Source organism: Trachemys scripta, chromosome 1, assembly GCF_013100865.1.
Source record: "Trachemys scripta elegans isolate TJP31775 chromosome 1, CAS_Tse_1.0, whole genome shotgun sequence".
Classification (NCBI taxonomy): domain Eukaryota; kingdom Metazoa; phylum Chordata; order Testudines; family Emydidae; genus Trachemys; species Trachemys scripta.
The window spans coordinates 138,048,195-138,063,196 of record NC_048298.1 but is presented as its reverse complement, the minus strand read 5'-3'; the positions used below and the strand labels follow the sequence as shown (position 1 = coordinate 138,063,196).

The window sequence follows — 15,002 nt, the reverse complement described above, 5'->3', positions numbered from 1 at the left end:
TCCCGAGAAACATAGAGAAGGGACATTATTTTAGTTGCTGTTCTTTGGATAGGCATTACCAAAGCTGGCTATGCAGGCTTATCCTATGCAGATGAAGATATTATCTTGGTGCCAACTAGTGACGCCCTTCCCGTGGTAATGGCATGTGGCTATGTAGCACTTAATTTTATGCATAGTGCATCTTTAACTTTCTGGTAGTCTGCTGAAGGCACCTGCTATTTTGTGTTCAGTTCAGACATTACGGAGAAGACAAAAAAACATGCTGTCTTTTCATAAAGTCTTTATTTTTGTTCTAATATTTATTTATTTTTGATCTAAAACAAAAGTCATTTTACAGAGAGTACATGATTGCTTTGTTTGTACATAACAGATAAGAACAGAAGAAAACCAAGCACTCTGTGAGATGTGTAAATGCCAGGTCAGAGTTTGTAGTGCTGGCAACTAGAAAAGTCATATTCTGATTTGTAATAATCTAGATCTAAAAGCACTTTAAAAATGAGGCCAGTATCCTTATTCCCATTTTACAGATAGGGAAACTGAGGCACAGAAAGAAGTGACTTGCCCAAGGTCACTCAGCAGGCCAGTAGCACAGGCAGAACTACAACTCTAGTCTCCTGAATTCCAGTCTAAGGCTCTATCCACTAGACCAGTGATCACCAACCGCTCAATCATGATTGACAGGTCGATCCTAGAGGATCTCCCAGTCGATCGTGATCTCCAGCGGAGCAGCGTGGCTGCCGCTAAGGCCTATCCTGGCCCCATGCTGCTCTTGAAAGCAGCCAGCGCGGCCCTGCAGCCAGGGGTCTCCCTCTGCACACTGCTCCTGTCTACAAGCACCACCACCGCAGCTCCCATTGATGCTTGCACAGAGGGGCAGCTCATGGAGCCACATGCCCTCTGTCCCTCCCCCAGGGACCACAGATGTGCGTTGGCCCCTTCCGGAAGTGGTGTGGGGCCGGCGTAGGCAGGTACCCTACCTTAGCCCCACTGCGCCCGCCGCCGACTGGGCGCTGCCAGAGGTAAATGCTGCCTGGTGGGAGGCTGCACCCAAACCCCCAGCCCTGAGCCCTCTCCAAGAGCCAGCACCCCAAACCCCACCCTGAGCCCTCTCCCACAGCCAGCATCCCAAGCCCTCTCCTGCACCCCAACCCCCAGCCCTGAGCCCCCTCCCGGAGCCAGCACCCCATACCACATTCTGCACCCCAAACCCCCTCCTGCACCCCAAGCCTCAGCCCTAACCCGCCTCCCAGAGCCAGCACCCTCTACCCCCTCCTGCACCCCAACACTCAGCCCCAGCCTGGAGCCCCCTTCTGCACCCAAACTTCCTCCCAGATCCTGCACCCTGCATCCCCTCCTGCACCCCAACCATCTGTCCCAGCCTGGAGCCTCCTCCTGCACCCAAACTCCCTACTAGAGCTTGCACCCCTCACCCCCTCCTTTACCCCAATGCCATGCCCCAGGCTCAGCCCAGAGCCCCCTCCCACACTGTGAACCCCTCAGCCCCAGCCCAGAGCCTGCACCCCCTCCCGAACCCCAACCCCATATCCCAGCCCGGTGAAAGTGAGTGAGGGTGGGGGAGAGTAAGCAACGGGGGGGGGGGAATGGAGTGAGTGGGGCGGAGCTTTGGGGAAGGGGTGGGGCCTCAGGGAAGGGGTGGGGGTAGATCCTAGTTGCCCTTAGATTCAAAAAGTGATCTTGGGCATAAAAAGGTTGGAGACCACTGCACTAGACCATACTGCATCTCCCTGGGGCAGTCTCTCAATTGACTGTTCACAGTCAATTAATGATCCAATATATTCAGTTTACAACCAGTAAGGCCCTAAGAGGGAGTGAACAGAGAGTCCCACTTATTTTCAAATTGTTTGAGATTCTTCAAAATCATTAGGAATGGAAGTAGTTCTGTCATGGGTATTTCAATGGGGGTGGGAAGCACACACTGTACTTGCAACAAGGGACAGAGGAACTCAGGTGACAAGATAGGACATCAGTTTTACTCTTCCTCCTCCTGTATTTAGATTCAACATATGAATCCATTTGAAAGATTTCTTATTTAAATACCAACTGCCAATAATCACTAAAAAGTAACAACATTATTATATTTCCTTAGTAATGGGATCCATGGCACGGGACTAACAGGGGGGCTACAGGGCAGGATTGAGGAGCATTGGCAGAGCTGTGAGGGGAGCCCAGCACTGGAATAGCAGGGGGCTGCAGGGCAGGACTGAGGGGCATTGGCAGAGCTGTGTGGGGAGGCCAGGATTGAAATACTATGGGGAGCTGCAGGGCAGGACTAAGGCTAAGACTAAGGCCACATTTGCGGCACTTGCAGCGGCATCGGGAGCGGTGCATTATGGGCAGCTATCCCAGCATGCAAGTGGCTGTAACGTGCTTTTCAAATGGGGGGTGGGGATGGGGTGGAGTGTGACAGGGAGTGCGTTGTGTGTATGAGGGGGCAGAGAGAGTGGGTTTTTGGGGGGCTGAGACCATGTCAGCATGCTGTCTTGTAAGTTCACACAGCAGCAGACCCCTTCTCTCCCCCACCTCTCTCTCACACACTGCATTCCACACTAATGGTTGCTTTGTCTCGGAGCAGATAAGCAACCGACTGTCAGAAAGGGAGCTTTCAAAGGGCATATCCGCATTCCTGCAGTGATTCAAAACAATGACAAGAGTGGCCACTTGACTTAAGGGGATTATGGGGTGTTTCCAGAGGCCGATCAGAGTGCAGTAATGCAACACCCCATTCACACTGGCGCCGCAGCACTCCAATGGGGGGGCGCATCAAACGTTATTCCTCTCGCCGAGGTGGAGTATCAGGAGCGCTCTAGCTGCGGAGTCAGAGCGCTCTATGTGCCTTGCCAGTGTGGATGGGTAGTGAGCTAGGACGCCTGTGGCTGCTTTAATGCACTGTAACTCGCAAGCCCTAAGAGTCCCTTTTTGGAATTGATCCTTGATTTCTCTCCACGGCAGACAATACTCCAGAGTTCTGCCCTTCCTTCCCCAGCATAGTACTCACCCCTGTTTCTGGAGGATCCGGAAGCCAGCCCAGTTCATTCTGTGCAGTGCTTGTGTCCAGGAGATTCACTGCAAACCAGAAGGAAAGGATGAGAAACCGAACTCCCATGGTTTATGGAACAGGCATAGAGAGCCTTCCCATTCTGTCACTGCTTCTTAGGTCACTACTGCTTTTGACTTTCCCCATTATATTCAATGTGACCATATCCAGGTCATTCAGCAATGTCTGCAGTTCTGCCCCACAATTCATAGCCACATCATCTCTCCCCAATTCCTTCTTCTCCAGCCAGGAAACGAGCATGAAGAATCTTTGCCTTTGTCCCCAAACCCATAGCACAGCTAGAGGGAGGATAGCAATAGATCTCAGTAACACTGCAGCTACCCAAAATTCTTTCCAATCCACAAACCCAGGCAGCAAAAATCAAGAGGAGCCCTTCGTGAAGCCTAGCAGAGTAGGCTTCCTCTCAGTGTTTCCCCACCCCCTTAAATGGGTACAGGATGCTGGGATGAATTAAAATGGGAATTCAGTGCTCCAAAACTGGCCTGGTAATGGAATACTCTCCAAGAATCTCCCTTCAGAACAGGAGAAGCAAAGGCAGAGGGCTGAAAAGAGATAAGTGCTGAAGTGACTGAACAAATTACCACCACAAAAGATCAATTAGTGTTGCCTCAGGGAACTAGCCAGGGCTGGGGAAAAAGAGGAAGGAGGGTCATGGGAAGATACAGTGTAAAGAGACCATATGAAGAGTGTAACCTCCACTGCATCAGTCACAGCAACCAAGAGCCTTTAGCAGCTAGTTTATGGATGTATCATCTCCCCTACATATGGAGCCATCCAACTGTTATTTTGTTTTTGTATTTAAGTTTCTAGGAGTCTTCCTGTCTGCAGGGGAAGCTGTCATTTTGCATTCAGCCCAGATGTAGCTGGTTGCAAAGAGAGACAAACACCATTCTCTCTCCCTCTCCTGCAGTCTTTACTTTGGTTTTCTTTTCCCTACTGAAATTATAGAGCTTTCTTTGTTTATGGCAAACTATAACAGTGAAAACTTTATCAGTGCTTTGAAGCTGCAAAGGGCTGTACTAACATTAACTAGTTAATTTCCAGGACAGTATCAGCCCTAATTTGAGTCTCCAGCGGGAGTGTTTCTGTCAGCTGTATTTTAGTATCGACTGTCCACAACCACCCAGTTTCTTTCCTCTCCCTCTGTATTTCTATGGGGAGATGCTTTAACTCAAAGATCTCCTCCATGTTCAGGGATGGGAATAAGAAAGAAATTTACAAGCTTTATCTCAGCATTCACTTTCCCCCATATCCCAATATCTCCCTCACTAACCTTCCATCTTCCATCCCTCATACCCACGGTGTTCAACTCATCTTCTCTCCTTTGACTTTTGCATCCTATGACCTCCACCTTGCATCCCTTTCCCCTCCAAATGCACTGTCTCAACTGCTTCATGCAGTAGTTAACTCAGCAAGTGTACAAGGTCTGCAGAATGCAGTATTGCCACTTCTCATGGTTTTCTCATGAGTCTCAAGCTGTTTGGTGTTTTTCTTAGTGTCTTGACTCCTAGAAAGCATGTGATTAGGTGAGAATCCTGCTTTCAGTTTAGTTTCCATCCCTCATGGTTGCTGTGGAAAAAAATGAAAATGTGATCTGAGTGCAGGGGCGGCTCCAGGCACCAGCGCAGCAAGCGCGTGCCTGGGGCGGCAAGCTGCGCGCGTCAGGGAGGGGGGGAGGAGAGGGCAGCCTGCCGGTCACTGTGAAGGTGGCAGTCAGGCACCCTTCGGCGGTGTGACTGTGAGAGGTCCGCTGGTCCTGCGGTTTCGGCGGCAATTCAGCAGTGGGTACGCCGAAGCCGCATGACCAGCAGATCACCTGCAGAAACACCACCGAATCCGCGTGACCGTGGACCGCCCGCAGGCATGCCGCCGAAGGCCGCCTGACTGCCGTGCTTGGGGCGGCAAAAAACATAGAGCTGCCCCTATCTGAGTGCACCCTAAAGTCTTGGGATCTAGAAGCCAGTCTCATGATTTTTTGAGGCTTGGCTCATGATTGTTGAATGCTTTTATAGTTGGCAATCCTGAGGCCAGGCCTACACTATAAAGCTTTGCTGGCTATGTTGGCCAAGGTATGAAGAGGAGTGTTCTGTGATCAACAGAGCTGTGCTGACAAAAGCCCCTAGTGTAGATACAGTTATACCAGCAGAACTGCACTCTTCCATGGATTGCTTGTTTATAGGCTGGAAGGATTAGATTTTTATTGGTCAATGTTAGTAACAATTCACACAAACTAATGAAAAAATATTTCCACTGATAATCAAAATGTTCAGTTAGACAAAGTAAAAAAATGCTGCTTGAGAACTTACTAGAGTTTGATGTAAGGATATTTACTTTTTATATTTTGCTATGTGATGTTGACAATTTGTATTTTAGCAATTATAAAGCTTTAACTTTTTGCATCTCAACATCTATTGTTATTAAATAATTATTGTCTGACACCCCCCCCCATAATTTTCTACTACTGTGAAAATTTAAATTGATAAGCATTGAAAAACTGCTTAAAAATAAACATTGCTATTATCCATCTAAATGATCAAAAAATAAAACCTGAATCCCACTAAATCTACTGGTTTGTCTTGGGGTGTGGGTTGTGTCCAGGAATAAATTATATCAGCAAAGAGTAGATTTGCTGGTATAAGCTGCATCCTCACTATTCCAGGTCAGCTATACCAGCAAAGCGCTCCTAGTATAAACCTGGCCTGAGAATTACACTTTTGCAGCACAGAGAAAAATCCCTGAAGATGCCCTGTCGATTTCCACTAGCTTCACTCTGAGGGCCATATCCAATTGGACTGGGAAAGAACTGGGGGTGATAAAGTGCCATTTAAAGAGCCGGAATCTTTCTTTTGCTGCCCCTGACTAGATCAGTGTTGCCTGCCAGTTACAGAACAAGGATAGAACAAGGAGCCATGGTCTCAAGTTGCAGTGGGGGAGGTCTAGGTTGGATATTAGGAAAAACTTTTTTGCTAGGATGTGAAGCACTGGAATGGGTTACCTAGGGAGGTGGTGGAATCTGCATCCTTAGAGGTTTCTAAGGCCTGGCTTGACAAAGCCCTGGCTTTCACAGCTTGACAGAGCCCTGGCTGGGATGATTTAGTTGGGGTTGGTCCTGCTTTGAGCAGGGGGTTGGACTAGATGACCTGCTGAGGTCTCTTCCAACCCTAATCTTCTGTGATTCTATGATTCTACAGCCAGCAGAGTGTAAAGTGCAAGAGAGAGCATGTAAGAGACGTATGGAATGAGGAAGCAGGGCATGGCCCACAATCAGAGATAGGGCCATGAATCTTTGTACCCTTCCCTTCTTCTTCCCCTCTCCACTCTATTTCCTCTGGGACTTTTGAGGAGATAACACTTCCACAATACTGGTAGTCCCAAATCCTATCTGCACGAGGTGCTCCTCACTCGAGTCACTTCCTAGAGGACACAATATCTACCCCACACAAGTAAGGGGCAGGATAAAGTGAGTGGGAAGAGACAGTTTTTATAAGGGTAAGGAGAGGAGAAAAATACTGTAGTGAGCAAGAGAGATTTAAGAGCTTTCTAGGCAAGGACAGGACCCAGCTGTGCGGAAGCTCATGCTGCCTTGGAGTGCAATCTGGTAGTACAGGATAGTTGCTGTGAGTCGTGGTGGGAACACATACATGCACTGCCTGCCCCTATGGACAGTGCACCAGCAAGGCAGGTCTCCACCCACAAGGCTCACAATTTGGATGCTACATGGAAGTGGAGGGAAGGTAGCGTTGAGCCACTTACCTGCAAAGTTAATATATATTAGGGGACAGAGGGCACACTGGTGGGGCAGAGAGCTTGGCTGCCCATCCCCTAACATGTGGAAGTCTCACTGTTATACGGCATATAGTGAGGGAGAGAATCTCTCCAAAAGAAATAAAGGCCCCATCCACACTGGGACCCAAACAGAGTCAGGGGATATGACCAGTGGGGATGAGTCCTGTTAGGGTATGTCTACCCTTTGGGCTGGGGGCACAATCCCCAGCACAAGGAGACATACCTGCACTGGCTCTGATTGAACTAGTGTGCTTAAAAAAAAAAAAAAAAAATGTAGCTGCCGTGGATGGCATCAGGCGCTAGCTGACCCAAGTACCTATCCAGTAGAGACTCTACGCGTATACTGTAGCCGCAGTGGAGAGAGCAGCTAGCTGCCCTGAGTCCATGCCAGCTGCCTTGGACGGATACATACTTGGGGAGGCTAGCCCCTCCTGCTGCTGTGGCCTCATTCTATTTTTAGAGCTCTAGTTTGATCAGAAGCAGCACGGGTATGTCTCCTCAAGCTGCAAATTACACCCCCAGCTCAAAGCATCTCAGGGCATGTCTACACTTGCTCTAGGGTCTGGACTTGAGGAAGGGATCACAGCCACAACCAAAACAAAACAGTCTGAGGCAGGTGAACTGTTAGTGAAGGGGGCATGGCAGATGTATTTGAACAAGTTATCCAGTCCTCAAAATGTTATCACCAACTATTCTTCCAACAGACTAGTCAGTTCCTGGAGTTCACTTGGAGCCCAACTTAGGTTCTAATCCAATCTGGCCCTCTCAGCGACAGATACAGCCAAACCTGTCTAGAAACTTATTTATCCGGAACCCTATTTAAAGTGTGTCTGAGAACCACATACAGTATAAAGCCCAGCGCAGGGCCAGAGAGAGGCTCATACCCTAATCTGCACAGAGGTGGACGGCTCTTCTAGTTGAGTGCTAGGGGAAGAGCAACTCCAGTAGGAGAGGAGAACACTGAAGCCCCTCATACAAATGTGCAGAGAAAGGTGACAGAGACAGGTAGTGTAAGGGAGGGTCAGACAGTTCCACAAGTTCACTTTAACCTCACAGAAAGTTAGAGAATCATTCCCCCCATACCCTGTTCTACGCAGGTTCTGAATCCCTCACAAGCATCACACTGTCTAGGAATATCTATCACTACATCTAGCAAAAGGGGCTAAGTGGGAAAGGAGGGAGAAGGAGCTAAGCAGGAAAGGGAAGTGGATCATAGGCAGGCCAAGAGGTGGAAAGGAAAGAGAAATGGGAGGGGGGAAAACAGGGATCAAGGGGAATGCACAGGGCAGGGTAGATAAGTTGTGCAGAGTAGATGAACCCACGTACAGGTTCCTCGCCCTGCCACAAGGAAGTGGAAGGGGAGACCAGTACTGATAGGTTTTCTAATGCAGAAATCTCCACAAGAGCTACAAATCAAACAAAAACTGTTATTGGTGAAAGTGTTAACTTCCCCCAGTCCCCAGAGAGATTCCTCAGGGAGAGGGGGAGGGGATTTATTCATTTGGTTTGTGTTTGAACTTGTAACCCCAGAGCTTGTGTTAAATGCAAAAGGAGAAAAATCCCTTCTGGACCTACAAATGCTTTAAGATGTTGTGCTTAAAACTGACTGGGGGGAGGGAAGGTGCAGTTCCCTGAAGTTGCAGCAACATGACTGCTTTCCCACGCACCTGGAGTGTGATAATAGTTTACAGAGTCACAAAGAAAAGTAAGAAGTCAGACGTTAGTTTCCTGAGCAAACCCCACCTGTCAGTCTCCCCACACCCCTCCACATACACAATTCCCTGTCTTAATTTTACAACTCCCTCCCTCCCTATTCCGGTCCCCCTTTGAGGAAGGCCAGTCCCAGCCCCCTACAGAGGAGGCTCTCCTTCCCACCCCCCTCCTGCCCAGGTCTCCCAAGGAACCTTCCGTTCCCACCCCTCTCTCAGCCAAGCTGTAGAGGTTCCTGCTGCTGGAGGCAGAGCCCTGCCCAGCTCCCGGGGGATGGGGAGGCCAGGCACTATCCTTACCTTCTTTCCCAGGTATTTCAGAAGGCAGGAAAGCACAAAGCAGGAGAAAGAGCCCAGTGGAGAGACTTGTCCTGCTGCCAGGGGATCTCAGCTCCATAGTCCCCGGGGAGGAAGCCCTGCTCCCAGCCCCTTGCACCCTGGGCCTCTGCTTCCTTGGCTCAGGCCCTAGACACTTGGCACTTGCTCCCTGTGCGTGAACTTCTCCTGGAGCCTCCTGACGGGAGTGCACACATTGCAAAATCTGCCTGCCTGGCCTGGAGTTATGATGAAAGACCAAAACGAGGGGTGGAGAAGCCAGTTCTCTCCCTACCCACTTGCTGCTTTACCTGCTCTTTAAAGGGGCTGGTTACAGACTTCACATCTGGCAGGCAAATAAATCCACCTTAAAGGCAGCCAGCCACCTATTCCCAGGATCGTTCCTCCACCCGACCTTTGCTCCAATGCTGTGCATGGCTCCTGGATGCCACCTTCTGGGCTAGTGTTGCCACAGTTCCCATCCGGGGTTAAAGCAATGCATCCTGCAACCTGAAAGTTGTTCCAGCTGCTTCTTGGTGTGACCTCTGTGAAAGGGCCTTAGCTGGTCAGTGTACTCCATTCCTTGACAGAGCACTAGGTAGAAAAGACTTTTGTTTGGTTTTAGTGTGTCCTATAGGAGATACTGGGACTGAAACATCTAAATGAGGAGATAAATCACAGAGGATGACATTGAAACCTTGTGAGTGCCTGGACTGTTTCTAAACACACAAATCACTAATATCATGTAAAACTTTCCTGCACTGTTCATAGGTAATCCACTAGTCAGTAAAAACAAGAAGTCCGGTGGCACCTTAAAGACTAACAGATTTATTTGGGCATAAGCTTTCGTGGGTAAAAACCCCCACTGCTTCAGATGCAACAAGTCAGTGTCTCTTACCATCTTCCCTTATGGCTGAGCCACAGAGAATGTAGCTGTTACAGTTGCAATTACTGAACCCGATCATTAGCTCTAGCTAGGGTGACCAGACAGCAAATGTGAAAAATTGGGATGGGGGTGGGGAGTAATAGGAGCTTATATAAGAAAAAGACTAAAAATCAGGACAGTTCCTATAAAATTGGGACATCTGGTCACCCTAGCTCTAGCTGTCGATACACATGCTTTTATCTTTGCAAGTCCCAGTTTCAGGCCCTGGCATTGGCCAAGACAGCAACTGTCATACCTGGATGGAATCTGGTACCGGCAAAAGCAGCAGATGGGGCTGGTTTCTCAGTAAGAAAGGCCAAAAAGCAGGAGGGAATAGCAACAATCTTGGCAGATAGGCTGAATGAAGGGGGTGGTGGGGAACTCTCTCCCTGTCTAGTTTTACCAGAGTGTTTGCTCTCTTAGGCTTTGACTCCATTGCGGTTTGCCCCATTTCAGCTATTGTTGCAGCTGCACCAGTGTAAAACCCAAGTGTAGACAAGAAAAGCTGCAGTTTACACCAGTGGATCTTACCCATTTCAAGCTCCATCAAATCAAATATTGTACCTTGCCTTCTTACTCTAGGGGTTTGCACTGGTGCAGCTACACCAAAGGTGGGTCATCAGTATCTGAAATTGGGGCAATCTCGGTAGACAAGGCCTGAGACAGAGATTGTGTTGAGAAGATGGAAGGGGAGAGAACCAGCATTAGGAGAGGGGAATTGCACTGGGGATGACGATTCTAGTTGGGTTCAACAGCTGGAAGAAGTCACAGCAGGGGGAGAAGAAGAGAGAGAGCTGAGGACTCACTTTCAGGTCCTTAGCGCTGTAAGAAGTGTGTCTGTGTATATGGTGTTTTCAGAAGGACACTCCAGAAATTCTAGAAGCAAGTTTATCAAACAGCCACTCCTCTGATATGACCTGTTCAGGAATTTCCTGTCTATGGCTCCTGTACAAGGTTGTCATTTCTCTATGTTGCCATTTCATCAGCAAGAGCCAGCCAATTATTGGGAGTCTGAACAACAGGGTTTTTGGGTCTTAGCTTGTTAGTGTATGGGGCATAATGCCAGGAATAGCATCAAGTGGCTTTACTGTTGCTTTAAGTGCTGGAACTTGCTAGCTCTTTGTATATATTTTCTACCAGTAGCTCACTATCTTAGGGTATGCCCAGATAGTGAAACAAAACACCTTGTGACCCCACTTTAAGACCTGGGCTGAGGGCAAATAGTTCAATATAAAACAGGAAATGAACCCAACCCTCCAAAACTCAAACCCAAATGATCTTTGATGGTTGGGGAAAAAAGTTCAGTTATGTTTCCTTATCATCCATCCTATTCACTGAATGAGGTAGGACCTATGGAAAATAGAATATGCAATCATGCAGATAAAGACTGTGCAAAAATACATACACCCATAAGCCAAAATAAGGTTGCATGGGAAAGCTTAATTCTGGCATTTCCTAATTTGAGTGCCTGACTGTGAAGCCTCAATAGTCTTTTAAACATAGTTAGCATGTCACAGACATATATTCAGCAATTTTTTCCAGTCTTTCCTCACTCACTTCCTCCAGCCACATGATCACTTTGTTGCTGTTCTTTGAACACCCTGATTTGTCAGTATCTTTGTGTGAAATGTGGTGCCCAGAATCAGGGATTGTATTCTAGATGCAGGTGCATCATAGCCATATAGAAATGCTCCATTGACATGATGCCTTTGCATGTGCAGCTCAGAACGGGATTGTCTCTCTGCAGTCATATCACATTGCTAAGTCATGTCTAGCTGGTGCCTAGTACTTTTCTGGATGATCAAAAATAGAATCTATTTGGTGTCTTATCACCTCTAGGTCTTTCTCAGTATCACAGCTTTGCACATTCCTTCCTTCCACTGTGTATCTCCCAACCCCATTCAAATGTATTAGTTTCATATTTCCAATTTGCTTCTTAGTCTGTTGTTTTTTGCCCAGGTTCCTATGCTCTGTAGGTCTCTTCTAAACTATTTTTCCAGTCCTTGTTAATGTTTGCTGTTCCTCCTGATTTCAGTAATTTTTCAGTGTTCTGTTTGCTCACCCTTCCAAATCATGACTGATGATAAATAAGACAGGGCCCAACACTGCTCCCTGTGGTTCCTTGTTAGATACCATTCTCCATGTTGATACACTGCCATTTATCACAGCTCTTTCTTTACAAACATTTAGCCAGTTCTCAAACCCTGTGACTGCAAGTTGGAATTCATTTTTCAGTTAAGATTTTATGACAGACAGTACTAAATGATCACCCAATTCTCCCCTGCAGGATACCAATATTCCCACTTAAGTCTAAGGCAGTTACTAATATCCTGGGGAAGGTGGGGGAGGAGGAACAAGACCCCAGCTGTAGGGCCTGTAATGCCTTTCCCTCATCTGCTAATTTTGTAACTGACAGGAAAACAAGACAGTTTTCCTTGCAATTTCTCTCTGTCAACCCTTACTGCTGTCTATTTCAAGAGAGTTTCTGTCCTTCCTTATGTCCCTGCCCTTCCCTCACCCACATACCCCACAGCATACCTTTCCAGTATTTCTTTATCTCTGAAAGTTTCCTAGCTGTCTGCCAAGCAGAACCTTAGTAGTCTTACTGTCCCCTGCAGAGGATGGACTCTTGGCGCCATCAAGTGGTTTTAAATGCTCACTGCTGTTCACCTACTTTAGCCTGAAGGTCTCACATTATTTAAGGTAAGTTAATTTCAAAGAGAGGCAGATTCTTTGCCTTGTTCTGCTCTCTTCATTCTCAGGCACACTTGAGCATTCAAAAATCATAAGTCAAGTACACAAACCATGAAATTGGCCCATAACCAGGAGATTATTTTAAATTGTATTTCTTGTTATTTGCCTTCTGGTTTCTTTACCTTTAGGGTGCACTTGCTTTGTGTTTTCAAGCATTTCTCTGCAACCATGAGGTCTAGAAATTTACGTCTAGAAAGGAAGCTGAGATTTTCATGCAATCTTTTGACTCCATGAGCTGAAGCTTTAAGAAATACATCAAAAAATCACAACTTGCAATAAAATCATAAGAGCTGGCAACCCTGGAAGCCATCTGCAAGTTCTCCCTTGGGGATTCACTCAACACCCCAAGTACTACCCTCCTGTGGGTGTAGTACTGGCTCCTATACCTGCCTATGCTGTGTTCGGGGGGACATGAACAAACTGTGTCCTGGCTAGTTCCAGTTGGCATATGGCCTATTGAGGACTATACCCAGTTGGTGCAAATTAGAGCAACCCCCAGGCCACTTTACTTGTTTCTCTGCCTCAGCCCTGTTTAGTTATAATTGGCTGTTGATTCAAACACGAGTTTAAAATCTAAGTACACCTGATGTGCTGGGATACCACTTACCTGGGATACCGCTGAGCCCACCTATTCTGCCAGCCTGGGCACCCTTTTTACCTGTCTTGCTGAGCAGGGCCGGCTCCAGCGTTTTTGCCACCCCAAGCGGCGAAAAAAAAAGAAGAAGCTGCGATCGGCGCTCTACTACTGCTGCTTCATTATTTGGCGGCAATTTGGCAGCAGGTCCTTCCCTCCGAAGAGCCGGACGTGCCGCCCCTTTCCGTTGGCCGCCCCAAGCACCTGCTTGCTGTCCTGGTGCCTGGAGCCAGCCCTGTTGCTGAGCCAGGCTATTAAGCCTCCTCCAGCACACACACACACACACACACACACACACACGCAGGGCCACACCCAACTGCAGAATGACACAGACACTGAGATCAGCTCTGGGAAGACTTGCCCCAGCACTCAGGTGTCCACTTCCCTTGGAGTGAGGGCCGGCTCCAGGCACCAGCTTGCCAAGCAGGTGCTTGGGGCGGCCACTCCGGAGAGGGGTGGCACGTCCAGCTATTCGGCAGCAATTCGGCGGACAGTCCCTCACTCCCGCTCGGAGCGAAGGACCTCCCGCCGAATTGCTGCCGCAGATCGCGGCTTTTTTTTTTTTTGCGCCGCTTTTTTGGGGTGGTAAAAACCCTGGAGCCGGCCCTGCTTGGAGTGCAGACCCAAAGGTATATTATGAAATCTGCCTCCTTTCTTATTGTGGAGGAAGATATGCACAGCCTCTTGCCCCACCCCCAATTATGAATTGTACAAATGGGGTTATATTATAAACAAGAAATAAGTTTATTAACTACAAAAGGTGAATTTTAAGTGGTAAAAGAGAGCAAACAGAACAAAGCAGATTATTAAGCAAATAAAACAAAATACACAAACAAATACAAATAATAATTTCTCACCCTACATATTGTTACAGACAGATCGCAGAAAGTCTTGAAAGGCAGCTGCATTGGTCTGCAGCTAGAGACCTCTGATATTATTACTCACAAGTTAGACGCCTTTCCAGTTTGGGCTCAACCCTACTCCCCCCAGTTCAGTTCTTGCTTCCAGGTCTTTTTCAGTGTCTCTTTGGGTGGAGAGGCAGAGGAGAACCTCAATGATGTCACTCCTTTGTCTTATATAGCTCTTGAGTAAGGCAGGAACCCTTTGTCTTCCAGTGGAAAAATGCTGGCATTCCAAAGGGGAGGGAGGGAGTCCCGTACCAAGTGACTTGGACCCATGTCTCTGCAGGGCTGTGGCAGCCATTACTTGCAGGCTGTCTGGAGCGTCCACATGAAGACTAGGCCCTTTCACAGTCCATTGTTTTTGCTAATGGGCCATTAGCACTGTCTGGCTTTTCCATTGTTGTACCTGAAGTGCTAGTTGGGGGTGACACCCAAAGTAACCCATTTGAAATACAGATACATAGTCAATATTCCTAACTTCAGATACAGAAATGATACAGGCATACAAATTGGATAATCACAGTCAGTAAATCATAACCTTTCCAATGATATCTTACATGAGCCATCTTGCATAAAAAACAACAACAAAGAGGAGTCCTTGTGGCACCTTAGAGATTAACACATTTATTTGGGCATAAGCTTTCATGGGCTAAAACCCACTTCATCAGATGCATGGAGTGAAAAATACAGTAAGCAATATATATATTACAGCACATAAAAAGATGGGAGTTGCCTTATCAAGTGGGGGGTCAGTGCTAAAGAGGCCAATTCAATCAAGGTGGCTGTCACCCATTTCCAACAGTTGACAAGAAGGTGTGAGTATCTGAAGTTAGGGGGAGGGATAGCTCAGTGGTTCGAGCATTGGCCTGCTAAACCCAGGGTTGTGAGCTCAGCCCTTGAG

The 15,002-nt window shown here is 47.7% G+C and overlaps 1 protein-coding gene across 1 annotated transcript in view; it reads right to left on the bottom strand.

Moving 5' to 3' along the window:
- EPHA1 (EPH receptor A1) overlaps positions 1-9,281 on the bottom strand; it is a 74,911-nt gene extending 65,630 nt beyond the window's left edge. The window contains exons 1-2 of the mRNA XM_034766227.1: positions 8,872-9,281; positions 3,017-3,084 (exon numbers count right to left, since the gene is read on the bottom strand). Of these exons, the coding sequence (XP_034622118.1) occupies positions 3,017-3,084; positions 8,872-8,968 (165 nt within the window). The 5' untranslated portion in view covers positions 8,969-9,281. The remainder of the gene's footprint in view (positions 1-3,016; positions 3,085-8,871) is intronic.
- Between the last annotated feature and the right edge of the window lie 5,721 nt (positions 9,282-15,002).